At 38.4% G+C, this 14,947-nt stretch overlaps 1 protein-coding gene across 5 annotated transcripts in view; it reads left to right on the plus strand.

Moving 5' to 3' along the window:
* The window catches only part of tpp2 (tripeptidyl peptidase 2), a 104,688-nt gene that overhangs the window by 51,872 nt on the left and 37,869 nt on the right, over window positions 1-14,947 (plus strand). For 3 of the 5 annotated variants that reach the window (XR_007262284.1, XM_048598186.1, XM_048598184.1), the window contains exons 19-24: window positions 47-147; window positions 3,628-3,724; window positions 7,093-7,230; window positions 8,279-8,523; window positions 9,804-9,882; window positions 10,984-11,022. Coding sequence is in view for 3 of the 5 variants with exons in the window: in XM_048598186.1 (XP_048454143.1) it covers window positions 47-147; window positions 3,628-3,724; window positions 7,093-7,230; window positions 8,279-8,523; window positions 9,804-9,882; window positions 10,984-11,022 (699 nt within the window). In the remaining 2 variants the exon portion in view is untranslated. Of the gene's footprint in view, window positions 1-46; window positions 148-3,627; window positions 3,725-7,092; window positions 7,231-8,278; window positions 8,524-9,803; window positions 9,883-10,891; window positions 11,023-14,947 lie in introns of all 5 variants that reach the window. The other 2 variants (XR_007262283.1, XM_048598185.1) reach the window with 2 other exon arrangements.

Raw genomic sequence — 14,947 nt, forward strand, 5'->3', positions numbered from 1 at the left:
TCAATCCACATCATGGATATACTTTTCCATGTTTTTTTCAATTTAGCATGCATCAGATGGGATTACTCGTTTTGATGTGAGTTCTACATTAAAGTATGAGGATATTGCTCCCACCATAAGTCTCAAGAATTGGATTCAATCTTTGAGGTAAATAGCAACTTCTTTTTAGGACTAAGTGATCCTGTTCAATTATAATTATACTTCATTTGGCCTTAGCTTTTATAGGATCTGTGACAGTGTTTGGGGTAAAGCTATATGTTATTGGTTCTGCTTCACACTTAGATAAATCTAACAATGAAGTTACTGCAAGGTTTTCCAGATAATCCTGAATATAGTTCCACTGAATATTCTTCTCAGAGCATGGAACATTTGGAAGTATAAGTATCGCATGATTTACTTCCATGTGTTTGTGATACGTTTAATTTCCAAGTCAGAGATTATGCAATTGGTAACAATCAAAGGTAACAGAGTTTCAAAGCATTTATGGTCAAATTAGTATCTTTATTTCAACAGGACAGCATTTCTAGTTACTGTTTTTCGCCAAAGGAAAAAAAGATCAAAATTTCTTACTCTGCAAAAAAAACTACATAAACCTGTTTAAAAGCAGATTTTGGAACATAAAAGTTTTTTTAAAGAAATCATACCTGATTTATGATATAATTTATCCATGTTTGCCATATATCCCTTGATTCCTTTGGTTAACAGAAATCTATCTATCTCAGATTTAAAGTTAACAATTAATCTAGCATCAATTGCCACATAGAGGAGAGAGTTCCAAATTTTTGTCTTCCTTTGCAAATTGAAATTCTTCCTAATTTCATCCCCAAACAATCTAATTCAAATTTTTGATAAACTTTGATAAAACGACTTGGCGATCTAAATTCCAGAGCATAGATCCCTAATTTGTGTGATCTCACCACCTAATTTTAATACTTAGAATCCTGGAAGATTTCTGTTGTATTCCCCCTAAAGGCTAATGTATCCTTCCTAAATAGTGGTGTCCAGCACTGCTCAGAGAACATGATCTGGTCTAACTAAAAATTTGTACAGCTAAAGTTTTAGGTTCTATCCATGAGACCATTATCTTATCGCCCTGAGATATGAAGGGCAGTATTCTATATTCCTTTGCTTAACTTTTGAGAAATGTCAATGATCTACATATATGAATCCCCATGTCTCCTTGGCTCTCCACTGTTTCTGACCTTTTGCCTTAGAGAAAATACTCTGTTCTCTCCTTCTTAGATCCAGAGTGGGTGACTGGGCATTTGACTACTGTTAAATCTGTTTGCCATAGTTTTCTTCACATATTTAACCTGTTATTATCTCCTTATAGTTTTAGGCATCCATTATACTACTGACAATACCTCCGTTCTTTGTGTCATTGTAGACTTGGACAAGTAGATTTCTATCCCATTATGTAGTTGTTAATAAAACAATGAATAGTTGTTTAGCTCAGTTTTGATCCATTCTCAACTCTGATTCAAAGTTAGGTTCATTGGAACAGCCTGCTATCCCTTTCCATTTTGAAAGCTCGACATGAATCAATTATTTAAATGTTCTCCATTTCTTTGTTTTCAATTGCTACATCAATATGCAGTTTTCAAGAGGCTATTACTGCTTCTGACCGTCCTCTTTCTTTTGCTGAGAAAACCATTTGTCCTTTGCATATCTCTTTTCATAATCCCTTGTTTGGGAATGACTACCTGATTTGTCATCCTTTGATATATCTATTGCTTCCATTCAGTGGATCTCTGCTATTTGTTTGCATGCTTTTTCTTTCATCTTCAGTTTTTACCTCTGTAATGATCCGAGGTTTTTTAATAACAAATCCAGCTCTTGCCCCTTAAGGATGTGAATTGGTTCAGTCTTACAACATTTTGGTTAAACCAGCTCCCACCAGCCTGCTACCCTCTGTCCATTAACAGATTTACTCAGTTTATAGTCACCAGTCTCTGTTCCATCGCATTATGGTCAATTTTACCTGGATTTAGAATCTTAGCAGTGTTTATCCCTTTCAAACATTACAGTTGAATTTGGTCACACTATGATCACATTTTGATAAATTTCCCTCGGCTTTAGACTGTCAATTATTGCTCATTACTAAATCTAATATGGTTTACCACATTGGCAGTGCTTACACAGTTTGTTCAGGAAAATTATCCTGAGCTGAAGCAAGAAATTTGCCATATTGTTTTTACAGAAATACACCTGATTGTAATGATTTGTACGAAAGTTAGTGTCCCCAATTAAACTCATTCTGTCTTTGTGACATGTTTTACTGGTTTTTGTACTCTCTTCCTTTGCATTTCCTATCTGTATAAAACTCCCACTGCAGTCTTAAATCATTTTTCATTTCTTAACTCTACCATAAAGTTTCCAGTAGTTGCCTTTTCTTCCTTATGATTAAAATGAATACCACCTTAATGACTTTGGCTACTCAACCTCTTCAACCATTATCCTAATTTTCCATCTGACCTTACCACCTTGCAACTATGTTTCAGTGGCCGCCATTTCATACTTCCCAAGTTGAACTTGCACGTGCAGTTTATTCCATTTCTTTCTTGTGTTCCATGGCTTGGATCCTTACCAGGAAAAGCAGACGGGAAAAAAAAAACAAACAGGCCAAGCATTATGGCCAGCATTGAGTTCTGAGGAAGGGTCACTTGACCCAAAACGTTAACTCTGATTTCTGTCCACAGATGCTGCCAGACCTGCTGAGCTTTTCCAGCAATTTCTGTTTTTGATTATGACCAGCAAATCCATTTCAGCCCTCTGCCATGATTCTGATGGTGGAAAAGGGAACAGACCAACTCCTCTTAACAACCTCATTAATGCCGTGATGGCTGGAAGATAGGGGAATGATGAACAGGAGCGGTGTATTTTACAAACCGAGGAATGAAAAGAGATGTCTGAGGTGTATGACTGGAGAGTGATTTCCATTTAAGGTAGAGCAAGATCATGTGGAGAAATTTGAATGCAAAAAGGAGGATTTTGAAGTTGATTTGCAAGGGCATGGTTAGTTATTGGAAATGGACAAGAAGGAAGTTAGTTGCTTTTGGTGTGTATTAATTTTGTGGGAGTTTGCAATGAGTAATCTTCACAAAGTTAGCAAATAAGGCATTTAAGCACTTTGTGCTGCAGTTAGTGATAGCATGAATAAGAGTAAATAAGTTGAGGTATGGCTTAATTAGGCACTGTTCCTGGGTGGAATTCATACAATAATTAATTAATAATTCAATAAATAAATAGTTCAGTCTTGCTGACTGAGAAGATATGAAATAAAAGGCTTAAACCCAATGCTATGGAGAGAGGATCCTGGAACTAAAGAATCCTGAACTCACTTTGAACATGGAATAATAGTTTCCGAACATATTACAAACTTGAAGCAAAACATTTTCAGCTGTTTCAGTACAAATTAAATAGTAATCCTTTATTTCATCGGATTGGCTTTTATCTTTCAGTTTTGTGAAATAGTGAATTCTACTTTTCTGTTTTTAATGTAAAACAAAAATTAAAGATCAAAATTGCCTTCACATAAATGAAAAATTTATTGCCGGGGCAAAGATGTTGCATTTCCACAGAAATCTTGGATTTTTTAATGGAACGTATCTTTTCTTTAAATTTCAGACCAGTAAGTTCGAAAACCAGGCCTTTAGGGCTACGGGATACTTTACCAAATAACCGCCAATTCTATGAGATTATTTTGACGTACAACTTTCATCAAGTAAGTACTGCAAGTTAAGGAAAGATTGAGTGGCTGTGAGCTGCTTTAAATTACAAGTCTGAATAGAAATCGTTACCATTTAGACAACAGGAGCAAACAAAGAAATTACCCTATCCATGAGAGTTGGTAGCCAAACTAATGAATTAATGAATGAATAATTTTATTGTCATGCATATTATCCAGTGAGAAAAACAGTAGAATACAGTGAAAAGCTTTTTCACTGTTGCCATGATCCAGCGCCATTTTGAATAGTTTTAAAATAAAAGAAAGAAAGATATAGCTTAAAGAGAGTCCCTCAGTCCTGAGCCAGCTCATCATCAATGACGCCTGTGTCACCCTCCTTCCTTCACCGCCTCACCCCCATCTACACCGGACCAACATTGAAGTCTCTGATCCTCAGGCGCCATTTTTTTGCCGCTGAGCTGATTCGCTTCTACCACCTCCTCGCCACTATCTATCCCAGACCCAACAATGTCAGAGTCACACCTCCAACCACTGGGCCCACTTCAACAATATCTCTGTGATGCCCTTCCGCCACCACTTCCCCAGCACCTGACCCAACGAATAACCAAGTACCGATCCTCAGCTGCCATCTTTCACCACTTGGCCTACCTCACCGACGTCACTTCCTCCGATGTAGTAGCCGCCAAATCTGATACCAGGTCCTGTGCTCGCCCCAGCAAAGTAAGTAAGGGCTCGCACCAGTCTGCGCGCTTGGGATCTTTGCCGATGCTATCTGAGCTCAGGACACAAGGTAAGTAAAAAGGCAAAGACAGCGGTTGGAGTGGACGAGCCCCGGCTCAGGAGCCCGACTCCACCACCATCCAGCCTGGTTATGAGGGGTCTGCTGTGACACGGTTGTAGTGGAAGCAGTTCACCTGGAATTGCTAGCCACTGGAGCTGACCTACATTTCCTTACATGGATTCATTTTACATCAGGGCTGAACCGTTGCTTTAGCAAAAAGACATACCATAATATATAATGTTTTCAGTGTTACCTGGTTATTATATAAAATCCATCCTATGAAATGCTGTCAGCGATAGTTCAGTTGGTAGCACACCAAGATGGCAGCGGAGTAGCAGAGTGCGTTTGAGCTCCTGAGCTTGTTCGTTTCTGCCTTTATTTTTCTTTTTGCTTTTGTTTTTTCTTTTATTTTTCACTTTAAAACCCTTTCCTTTGGCGAGGTATTAGTAAGGGGCCCTACCTGACCATGTCCTGGGATCCAGTAATCAGAGCCTGCGAGCAGGCCCTGCCCAAACGGGTTCCTGGATCCGGTGAGGGATCTGGCAATTGGAGCCTGCGAGTGGGCCCTGCTGAAGTATGTTCCTGGATCTGGTAATCAGAGCCTGCGAGCAGGCCCTGCCCAAGCGGGTTCCTGGATCCGGTAATCAGAGCCTGTGAGCAGGCCCTGCCCAAACGGGTTCCGGAATCCAGTGAGGGATCCGGCAATTGGAGCCTGCAAGCAGGCCCTGCCCAAGTGTGTTCCGGGATCTGGTAATCAGAGCCTGCGAGCAGGCCCTGCCCAAGCGGGTTCCAGGATCAGGTTGCAGCATCAGTAGTTATAGAATCGAAGGCAGTAGCGTCAGTGGCAGCAAGCACCCAGCTCCTCCTCAAGCTCCAGGCTCTGGTCTGGCCGGGAGCCTGCCTGGAGAGAAGACTTAATTTATACTTTTTAACAGTTACCATTGGACCCTGACTGGGGTTGGATATAGTCATCCCCTGAACAGAGGAGGTTTTGTTGCTTTCTTGTCAAGTAAAGTCAGGTGAGAAGAGGATCAGAAGTGGAAGGACTAATTCAAGGTTACCCTTGTGTGTGTGTACTCTCTGAGGAATATTCTCTGAGCTCTGCATAATAGAGTCCCAGTCTTTGCTTTGAAGCTGCAGCACAGAGTTTGCTGTATTGTGAGAGCACCTTGTAGCCACTTTCTACACTTTGTCCAAGTGCTGGCAAATATGCCAGGGCCACCTGAATTGGTGCCAGATAGCAGTTAGTTCCTGTCATTTCAGGCAGCAGACCTGCCAACAGCATGCTGAAATGTCACACTGGCTAAAATCAACATTGTCTTCTTGTGCATCTAGAGACAGGACTGTAAATGTCTGTCTTGTTTCACAAAGGAAACTTGCTGAGTATTAGATATAGATTTTGATTTTAATGTCCTGTGTACTCCAGTACAGGAATACAGTGAAAAGTATACACAGTTGCCATTTTCTGGTGCCATCTTAGTCTTCAAAAAACAGGATTAAAACCAGAAGTAGAAATAAAAGAAACAGCCAAAAGGCAAGGAAACTCGCTGTCAGAAAAACAAAGCCACGATGTCCATCCCTCAGTCTGCAAACGCTCAGGTGCTCCAAGTCCCCGCACGGCACCACAGCTGGAATGCCACTGACACCGCTATGAGGTACCCGGGCCATGGCCTGGAGCCATGCTGCCACAGCTGGAACCATGTTGCCATGCTTTGGTGCCATCTTGTGTCCACTGACATGGTTGTTGCCATGAGTCTGCAGAAAGATGAATGGAGCCCTTGTAACTGACCTGATGAACGGATGTTATTTCAACAGTGAATTGACATGTTGTCTGTGTAGTATCAACACCCACAGAACTAACATCACAAAAGCAGAAAGTGCTACAGAAACTCAGCAGGTCTGGCAGCATCTGTGGAAAGAGAAACAGAGTTAATGTTTTGGGTCCAGTGACCCTGCTTGAGAAGGAGCTTTTCTTAAGAAGGGTCACTGGACCCGAATCGTTAACTCTGTTTCTCACTCCACAGATGCTGCCAGACCTCTGGGTTTCTCCAGCACTTTTTGTTTTTGTTTCAGATTTCCAGCATCTGCAGTTCCTTGTTTATCACAGAATTGACGTTCTAGATGTAACCATGTCAGAAATTTCAAAATTTGGGAGGCATTTTATTTTGTGCAGAACAAAATAGGTCTACATTGGATATTTGTTAGATTGTGATGAGGCTGTGATGAACTGTGCTCAGCTTAATGAAGTCTCTTCCTCTAAAGAACTTCAGTCCTGACATTTCTAACTCAAGTAAACAAATTCCTTTAAAAATAAAACAAAAGGTACATCAGTCTGTTACAACTGAGAGTACATCACTAGAGTCAATAAAGGAGCAGACGGCACCAGTTGGAACTGCAGCCTTTACTTTCCAAAGCTTTGATTATTAAAATATTCTCCCTCTGCAGTTTGGTTTCTAATGCTATTAAGGACTTGTTAACAAAATGCAAGGAGAGTAATGTGGGAAACATCCCCTCATTAAAGGCTAATTTTACAAAAAAGATAGTTTTTGAAAGGTATGTACGATCTTTTGCAGATTTTTATCTTCAGGTAATAATGACATACATTTTTTCTTCCTGACTATAGCCCAAGACTGGAGAGATTACTGCCAGCTGTCCCCTCTTGTGTGAGCTACTGTATGAGTCAGAATTCGATAGCCAACTATGGATGCTGCATGACCAAAACAAAAAGCTGATGGGCTCAGGAGATGCCTACCCACATCAGGTAACTACAATGCAGTGGGTCTGAAATTCATACCAAAGCATTAAGTATAAAGGAAGTACAGTTTTCTCATTCATTTGTGGGATTTGGGCATAGTTTCTATAAAACAGTCCTCCTGTTGGGTGCTATTACTATATTTATAATTCTGATCGAATGTCACATTGTTTTCGGCATTGTATTCCCTCTTAGTTTGGCCTTTTTCACTTTCATGTCTGAGTGTTTTTGTCTACAACAGAGGAAACGTCCTCTCGTCATCTACCCTGTTGATCATCGATCAACATGCTACACTGATTTACTGGCAGCAGTGGGGTTCCACTCTCTAACCAAACTCCTCCCCTTAGTCCTCTCTCTCTCCCCACTCCCTCTCTCTCCCAACCCTCTGACAGCTCCCTGCCACACCAGCAGTATTTAAAGGGATCGTGGACCACCTACTGTTGAAGTGCTTGTTAGAATTATTTTCTATTGTCACATGTATTCAAGTACAGGAGTACAGTGAAAAGTATACAAAGTCACTATTCCTGACACCATCTTCGGTACAAAAACTCAAATTTTAAAACAAACAACCATCTTAGATACAAAAACCAAAACAACCATCTAAGAAACAAAAATTAAAACAAAAGCAGAAGTACAAAAATAACAGAGCCGAGAAGAAAGGGGGAAACGCCCAGCTCTAAAAGCCTGTTTATCTGTTTGCTGATATAAAAATGAACAGTTGTCATCAAAATGCTGACAATAGAATATGGCCTAGAATAATCACTTCACTGTGCATCTCTATGGCACCGTATATTTCAAATATCCTTTTTAAACCATTATTAAAGTGCTAATCATTCTGTGGCCTTCATCTTTGAAATTAGTCTGTAAGTCTGTAAAGTATTGATTGCTCTTAAGTTATTTAAAATTGTTTCTTTAGCCTTCAGTCTCCCTCCTTAACAAATGTTATTTATACTAAAGCAACACATCAATTGTTCATCTATGTTTTAAGCTGAAAATTAATACTAAGTTTCTAGAGAACAAAACTGATATATATCTTTCATTTTTTTGTTTGCAACAGTATTCTCTGAAGTTGGAAAAGGGAGACTACACAATCCGGTTGCAAGTGCGTCATGAACAGCTCAGTGAGCTAGAACGTCTTAAGGACCTTCCAATCATTGTGTCCCATAGACTTCCCAATCCTCTGAATTTAGATGTTTACGACAATCACAGCAATGCACTTTTAGGCAAGAAAAAAAACAGCAGTTTAACGCTACCACCAAATTCCTCGCAGCCTTTCTTTGTTACTTCTCTTCCTGATGATAAGTAAGTAAATATTGATACATCAGAATCTTAATTTGAGCAATAAAACTGCATTTGTTTATGTATCGTTTTTAAGATAGCAGAATGTCACAAGACCCTTATAGGAACATTGAGAAACAGAGTTTGATGACACACGAGGGAGTATTAGGACAGATGACCAAAACCTTGGCCATAGAGGTTGTAAAGTGCATTTTAAAAGAGGAATTGAGAGATTTAAAGAAGGAATTTCCGACTTTGCAGGATAAACAGCTAACTACATGGTTGCCAATGGTAGAATGATGGAAAAGGTTCACTAGAGGCCAGAATTGTAGAGCCAGAGGCGGATACAGAGGTTATGTGACCTGGGGGCCGTGCAAGGTCATGGAGGGAATTTGAAAATGAGAATAACAACTTTGGAATGATGAGTGAACGGGACATAGTGCAAGTTAGGATATGGGCAGCAGAGTTCTAGATGAGCTTGTGTTTATGTAAGCTGGTAATGAGAGATTGACCAGGACAGCGTTGTCAAACTCTAGTCAGGAAATAACAAAGCATAGAAGAGGGTTTCAGCAGTAACCTACCCCTGCAACTTTTTGATGCTTGATGTAAAAAATCATATTGGTTCAGGTGTTGGAAGCACGTGTTTATATGCAGAAATACTGAATAATCAAACCAGCTATGATCTTATTGAAGAGTGGAGCAGGCTTGAAGGGCCAAGAGGCCAACTCCTGCTCCTAACTCATGTATTCTTTTTATATTTCGCGTTTGTAATCTTCACGGCCTCTATTGGGTGTCAGGAATTAGAGGTCAAAGGTTTTTCAGCGGCTGCTGAAATTCGCTTTCAAAGAAGTAGTGAGTACGTTACCTTAGCTTCACATAGTTCAGCAAATGCAGGGGTTAGTACTTGAGCTGTGTGAGGAACCTGCCTGGCTAAGTATGTGCAAGCAAACCAAACAGGCTTACTATTTAAAATCTCCATCCACAGACATAATTGAAACTACAGGATAGTGGGTTTGCACATATGGCAAACTTCCAAGAAAATACACTTACACTGGGTATATGCTATATAAATTCAGCAGTACAAATTTTAACATTCAAAATGAACAACTAACCTCCAAATTCTTAATGTTGGCAATTGAATGTAATCTTTTAAAGGCAAAGCTTAATGCTTTTATTTTACTCAAAAATTGTAATTTCCACGCAGTATTTGCTGAATTTGATGTGTTGGGGTAATGTCTGCATTTGAAATGGTATCACATTCTTTTTCTCTGTGCTGTCATCCAGTTTTGCATGATTAATTCTAGAATTCCGAAAGGAACGGGACCAGGTTGTTACCTTTCAGGAACTTTAACAATGTCAAAGAGCGAACTAGGAAAGAAAGCTGTGAGTACATAGCTTTTCTAAATCTGCTGGTTTTTGGTCTTTCTTTTACAATGAAGTGTATTTCGTCTAATTTATCTGTTTCTTTCTGAAGCTGCTTGACTCTGCTTCTATAATACTGCCAATCAGCAATACCAGGGCTATTTACTGGTTTCAGCTTATGCATGCTTCTTGGAATAATTGAACTCGGGTTGTTTAGTTTTGATGTTTAGTATTGAATGAATTATATTATTATATTATTTCTAGACAGAACACATTTCTCTTTTTTTTTAAATGAGCTGCTGCTCATTCCTGCATAAATGTGAAAATATATTTGACTTTGTGTAAAAGCACCAGACAAATACAATAGACAAAACATATTAAGAGTGAGTTATGAATATAACCACCACTTGCAGACTATTCCTACAAATCGCCAAATTCAAACAGTAAGAAGTATGGATAAAGAGGATACAGTTGCAAGCTGTTTAACTTACGTGTTGTTAACACATCGAAATACAGAGCATTCTCTGTTTATTTACTAATTTTCCATTTTAAAGTTGTTGAAAATATTTAACTGAATCAAAATGGTTAATGTTTTATGTAGCTTTCACTTCTTTACATTCTGTAGATCTAGTTTCAACCCATATATTTCTTTACATACAATATATTTGCCATATATTTCCTACTGTAAATCAGTAATTATCAATTGTAAATGTGTGCATGTCACACTTTTAAAAATGTTAACATCTGAATTGAAATATTTGGCAATTCTATGTTTTGTCCATATCAGTCACAGCAAAATGATTTTGACCACTGAGCAGAATACTGTTCGGCGTAGGAGAGTTCAGTATAGCTTGATCTAAAAGTTTGTTATGCTTCATTACATCTGTTTAGATCAAGGTCTAGCTTTTCTCACCTGCTTGAAATTATATGAAGTCTGCTGGATTTGGCTTATAAACCTATATAGTAAACACTGGGAAGGGAGTTCTTACTGTAGATCTTGAGTTGGGAGTTTTTGTTTCCTTTCAAAAAGGGTACCAACAGAACCCCAAGATGTATTAGAAAAGGACTCCAAATTGTGCAGTGTCTGCATGTTTTCTTACAGTATGTTGTTCTGACTCCCAGGGGCAGGCTGCATCAAAACGTCAAGGAAAATTTAAAAAGGTACTGCATTGTCATCTGTCACTATGCTATTTATTGTATTTCTAACAATATTTACACTGGATGAAATTTCTTAGCTCTTTCAATGCACATTGGAGCATTTCTATATATATATATGTATTTTGGACTATTTAACTTCAGATATGTTCGATGAATTATTGCTCTGACCGAGTTGACCTACAATTGTAGGAATAATATAAAATGGTGTTTTTTTATTATCAAGCAGTTACCTTCATGACCAAGTGAAATTGGTTGTTTAGGAAGGTATTTCAGAATAAGGTATGAATTTGGCTGGAGTTAGCATTCATCCATTTAATTCATTGATTTAATTATAATTCAATTGGAAAGTTTTATTCCTAAGGAAATTATGCAAACCCTTGCATTTATTAAAGATTTAAGTGAGTTGTAAAAAGGTTTCTAGAGACTTGACCTTTAGAATAGTATTCTATATTTAATGTTTGACATCACTATTGATGTTGAGCACGTTTGTGAAATTGAGATTATTTCCTTATTAATCTAAATCTTGTGCTTTTTTTTTAAACGGCAAGTTAGTTTCTCAACATTTATTGAAATTGCTAGCCAAATTTAAGTTCTGATTTGATAATTGGCTTGTAAAAAAAATAATGTCAAAAGATGGTTTCAGAAACAAAGTTTATGCTACTGCAGTATGACGACTCTTTGGTATGATGCTGAATTCACTCAATATAACACATTAAAAAAATCTCATGGTTTTGCTAGCTCTTCTTAAAGAGGCATTTTTTTTTCTAACAAGTTATTAAATACTTATAGTGTAGTGCCAGAAGACTGGTGAATAGCTAATATTATTCCAGTATTTACGAAGGACATTCCCATGCAATTATAGACCAATTGATTTAACATCGATGTAAAAGTAACATAATCCCTTGAAAAGGAGAGAGTAGACAAGTTATTGCAGTAGATACAATTTACCTGGATTTCTGTAGGACCTTTGACAAGGTTGCTCATAATAAACTAATAAATAAGGTCAGAGGACATGGAGTCAGAGGGGAAAAACAGAAGTAAGCTAGTTGGCTTCAAGACTCAGATAGTGGGAATATGGGGCCATTATTAAAAGTGACAGAAGGTAGAAAGTTTAGTGATGTCGAGTTTGGAATCTAAAGCACACTTTCCAAATTTACAAATGACAATTTAGTGTCATTTGCTAGTAAATATTGAGGAGAACTGCAACAAATTCAGAAGGGTATTAATAAACTTGCCGAATGGGCAAACAATAGAAAAATAAAGAACGAAGAACAGTACAGCACAGGAACAGGCCCTTTGGCCCTCCAAGCCTGTACTGTCACATTTTGCCCTTCCATACTAAAACTGTCGTCACTTACAGGATTCTTATCCCTCTATTTCCTTCCTATTCATGTATTCGTCCAGGTGCTTCTTGAATGCTGCAATTGTGTCTGCTTCCACCACCACCTCTGGCAACACTTTCCAGGTACTCACCACCGTTCGTGTGAAAAACTTGGCTCACATTTTTTTTAAACCTTCCCCACCTTACACCTTGAACCTGTGTCCCCTAGTAACTGACCCCTCCACCCTGGGAAAAAGTCTCATACTTTCCACTCTATCCATGCCATTCACAATCTTATAAACTTCTATCAGGTTGCCCCTCAACCTCCTGTCTTCCAGTGGAAACAAAACCAGTCTATCCAACCTTTCTTCATAAAATCCTCCATATCAGGCAATGTCCTGGTAAACTTTCTCTGTACCCTCTCCAAAGCAGCCACATCCTTCTGGTAGATTGGTGACCTGAACTGTACACAATATTCCAAGTGCGGCCTCACTAAAATTCTGTAAAGCTGCAGCATAATTTGTCTATCCTTATACTCATTGTCCCTTCTAATGAAGGCAAGCGTGCCATAGGCCTGTTTTACTACCTTATTTACCTGTGCTGTCACCTTTAGTGATCTGTGGACCTGCACATCCAGATCCCTCTGCATATCAATACTCCTAAGTGTTCTGCCATTCACTGTATAATTCCACCTGTACTTGACTTTCCAAAATGCTTAACCTCACATTTGTCCAGATTAAATTCCGTCTGCTATTTTTTTTGCCCATACCTCTAACTGATCTATATCCTGCTGTATCTTCTGACAATCCTCCTCACTATCTGCAACTCCACCAATCTTTATATCGTCTGCAAGCTTACTAATTAGATCAACTACATTTTCCTCCAAATCATTTATGTAGATCACAAACAGCAGAGGTACCAGACAGTTCAAGACAGATAAATATGAAGATATTATTTCTGCAGGAAACCTAAGGTCACTTTGTATTTGTAAGATGCAACTGTAGATGGTTTAAAAGAACAAAGGGGTCAATGACTGAAACTTGCACCATAAATCAGGAGGCTATTTGAAGAAAAGCAAACCGTGCACTCAGCCTCCTTTTTAGAGGAATTGGATTGAAAAGTAGGGAATAGAAACCGAGTGTGAGAGAAATACTGAACTGTTCAGGCAGTGTCTTTGTAAAGAAACGAGATTAGGGAGATGGTGGCATGGTGGTAATGTCACGGCAATAATAATCCAGAAAGCCAAGCTAATGATATGTCTGCACTGATTCAAACCCCACCACTGCAGCCAGTAGCGTTTAAATTCAGTTAATAAATCTGGAATTGAAGCTGCCATTATCACAAAAACCATCTGGTTCACTAATGTCCTGGAGGGAAAGAAATCTGATGCTCTTACCCAGTCTATCTTACATGTGATTGCAGAGCCCAGCAATATTGTTGATTCTTAATTGTCTTCAGAAATGGCTGAGCAGGCTACTCAGTTCAAGGACAATTAAGGATGGACAACAAATGCTAGCCTTGCCTACAGCACCCATATCCCACAAAAGAATAAAATAAAACAAGAAAATAAAGTTGATGTCAGTGATGTTTCTTTCACAGACACTGCCTGATGTGCTGAACGTTCCCAGCATTTTCTATTTTTATTTCAGATTGCCAATATTTGCAGAATTTTTCTTTTAAAAAGAAGGGAAATTATGCTAAAATTGTATCAAACCGTGATTAGACTACAATTAAGAGTACTGCTTGCAGTTCTGATCACTATATTCTTGGAAGGATATAGAGGCACTGAAGAGAATGAAAAGAATGTCTGCAAATCTGACACTTGAAATCCTGGTGTGTATATATGAGATAAGGACTGGAACCTTTTTCTATTATATAAAGAAGTCTGAAGGGTAACCTAATAGATCTTTAAAATGATGAAAAGTTTTGACAGAGGATACAAAAGAAATATTTCTTCTTTTGGGGAAGAGTTAACTAGAAGCCATCAATGTGAATTAGTCACCAAAAAATTCAACGCTGCCTTCAGAATAAAATTCCTTACCCACAGACTAGTGAGAATGTGGAACTTGCTACCCCTGGGAGTGGCTGAAGCAAATATTATAGCTACTTTCTTGATGCAAGGTGTGGAACTTTTGAGGTATTTGAGAGAGAAGCAAATTGAAGGTTATAATAGATGTACATGAGGAAAGCTGGGAAGGAGCTCGAGTAGAATGCACACCAGCATTTACTGGTTGGGCTGAATGTGCAATATATATTTTTGCAATCCTATATAAACTTAGCCACTTTGCAGGTGTTTTAGGAATATATTACCGACAACCACAAGTATTCAAAATTTATTTCTTGCAGGGTGGGAGCATGAATCTTAATAGCTGATATTCTTCCTTGAACAATATTATGGTTTCTCTACATTGCTGGTTTTATTTTCCAAATGTGGATTATTATTGCTGAAAAATAAATGTCTATTTAAGTTGCATGCACAATGCTGTGATACTCCAGAAGAACAAAAGTGTATTACAGAACTAGTCAGCTATTTATTCAAAGTTGCTTAATTTAAGTAAATCTGATCGGTTGAACATTTTAAAGCACAACAGTTCACCTCATTGTATT

This window comes from Rhincodon typus, chromosome 6 (genome assembly GCF_021869965.1).
Source record: "Rhincodon typus isolate 14 chromosome 6, sRhiTyp1.1, whole genome shotgun sequence".
NCBI classification, from domain to species: Eukaryota; Metazoa; Chordata; class Chondrichthyes; order Orectolobiformes; family Rhincodontidae; genus Rhincodon; species Rhincodon typus.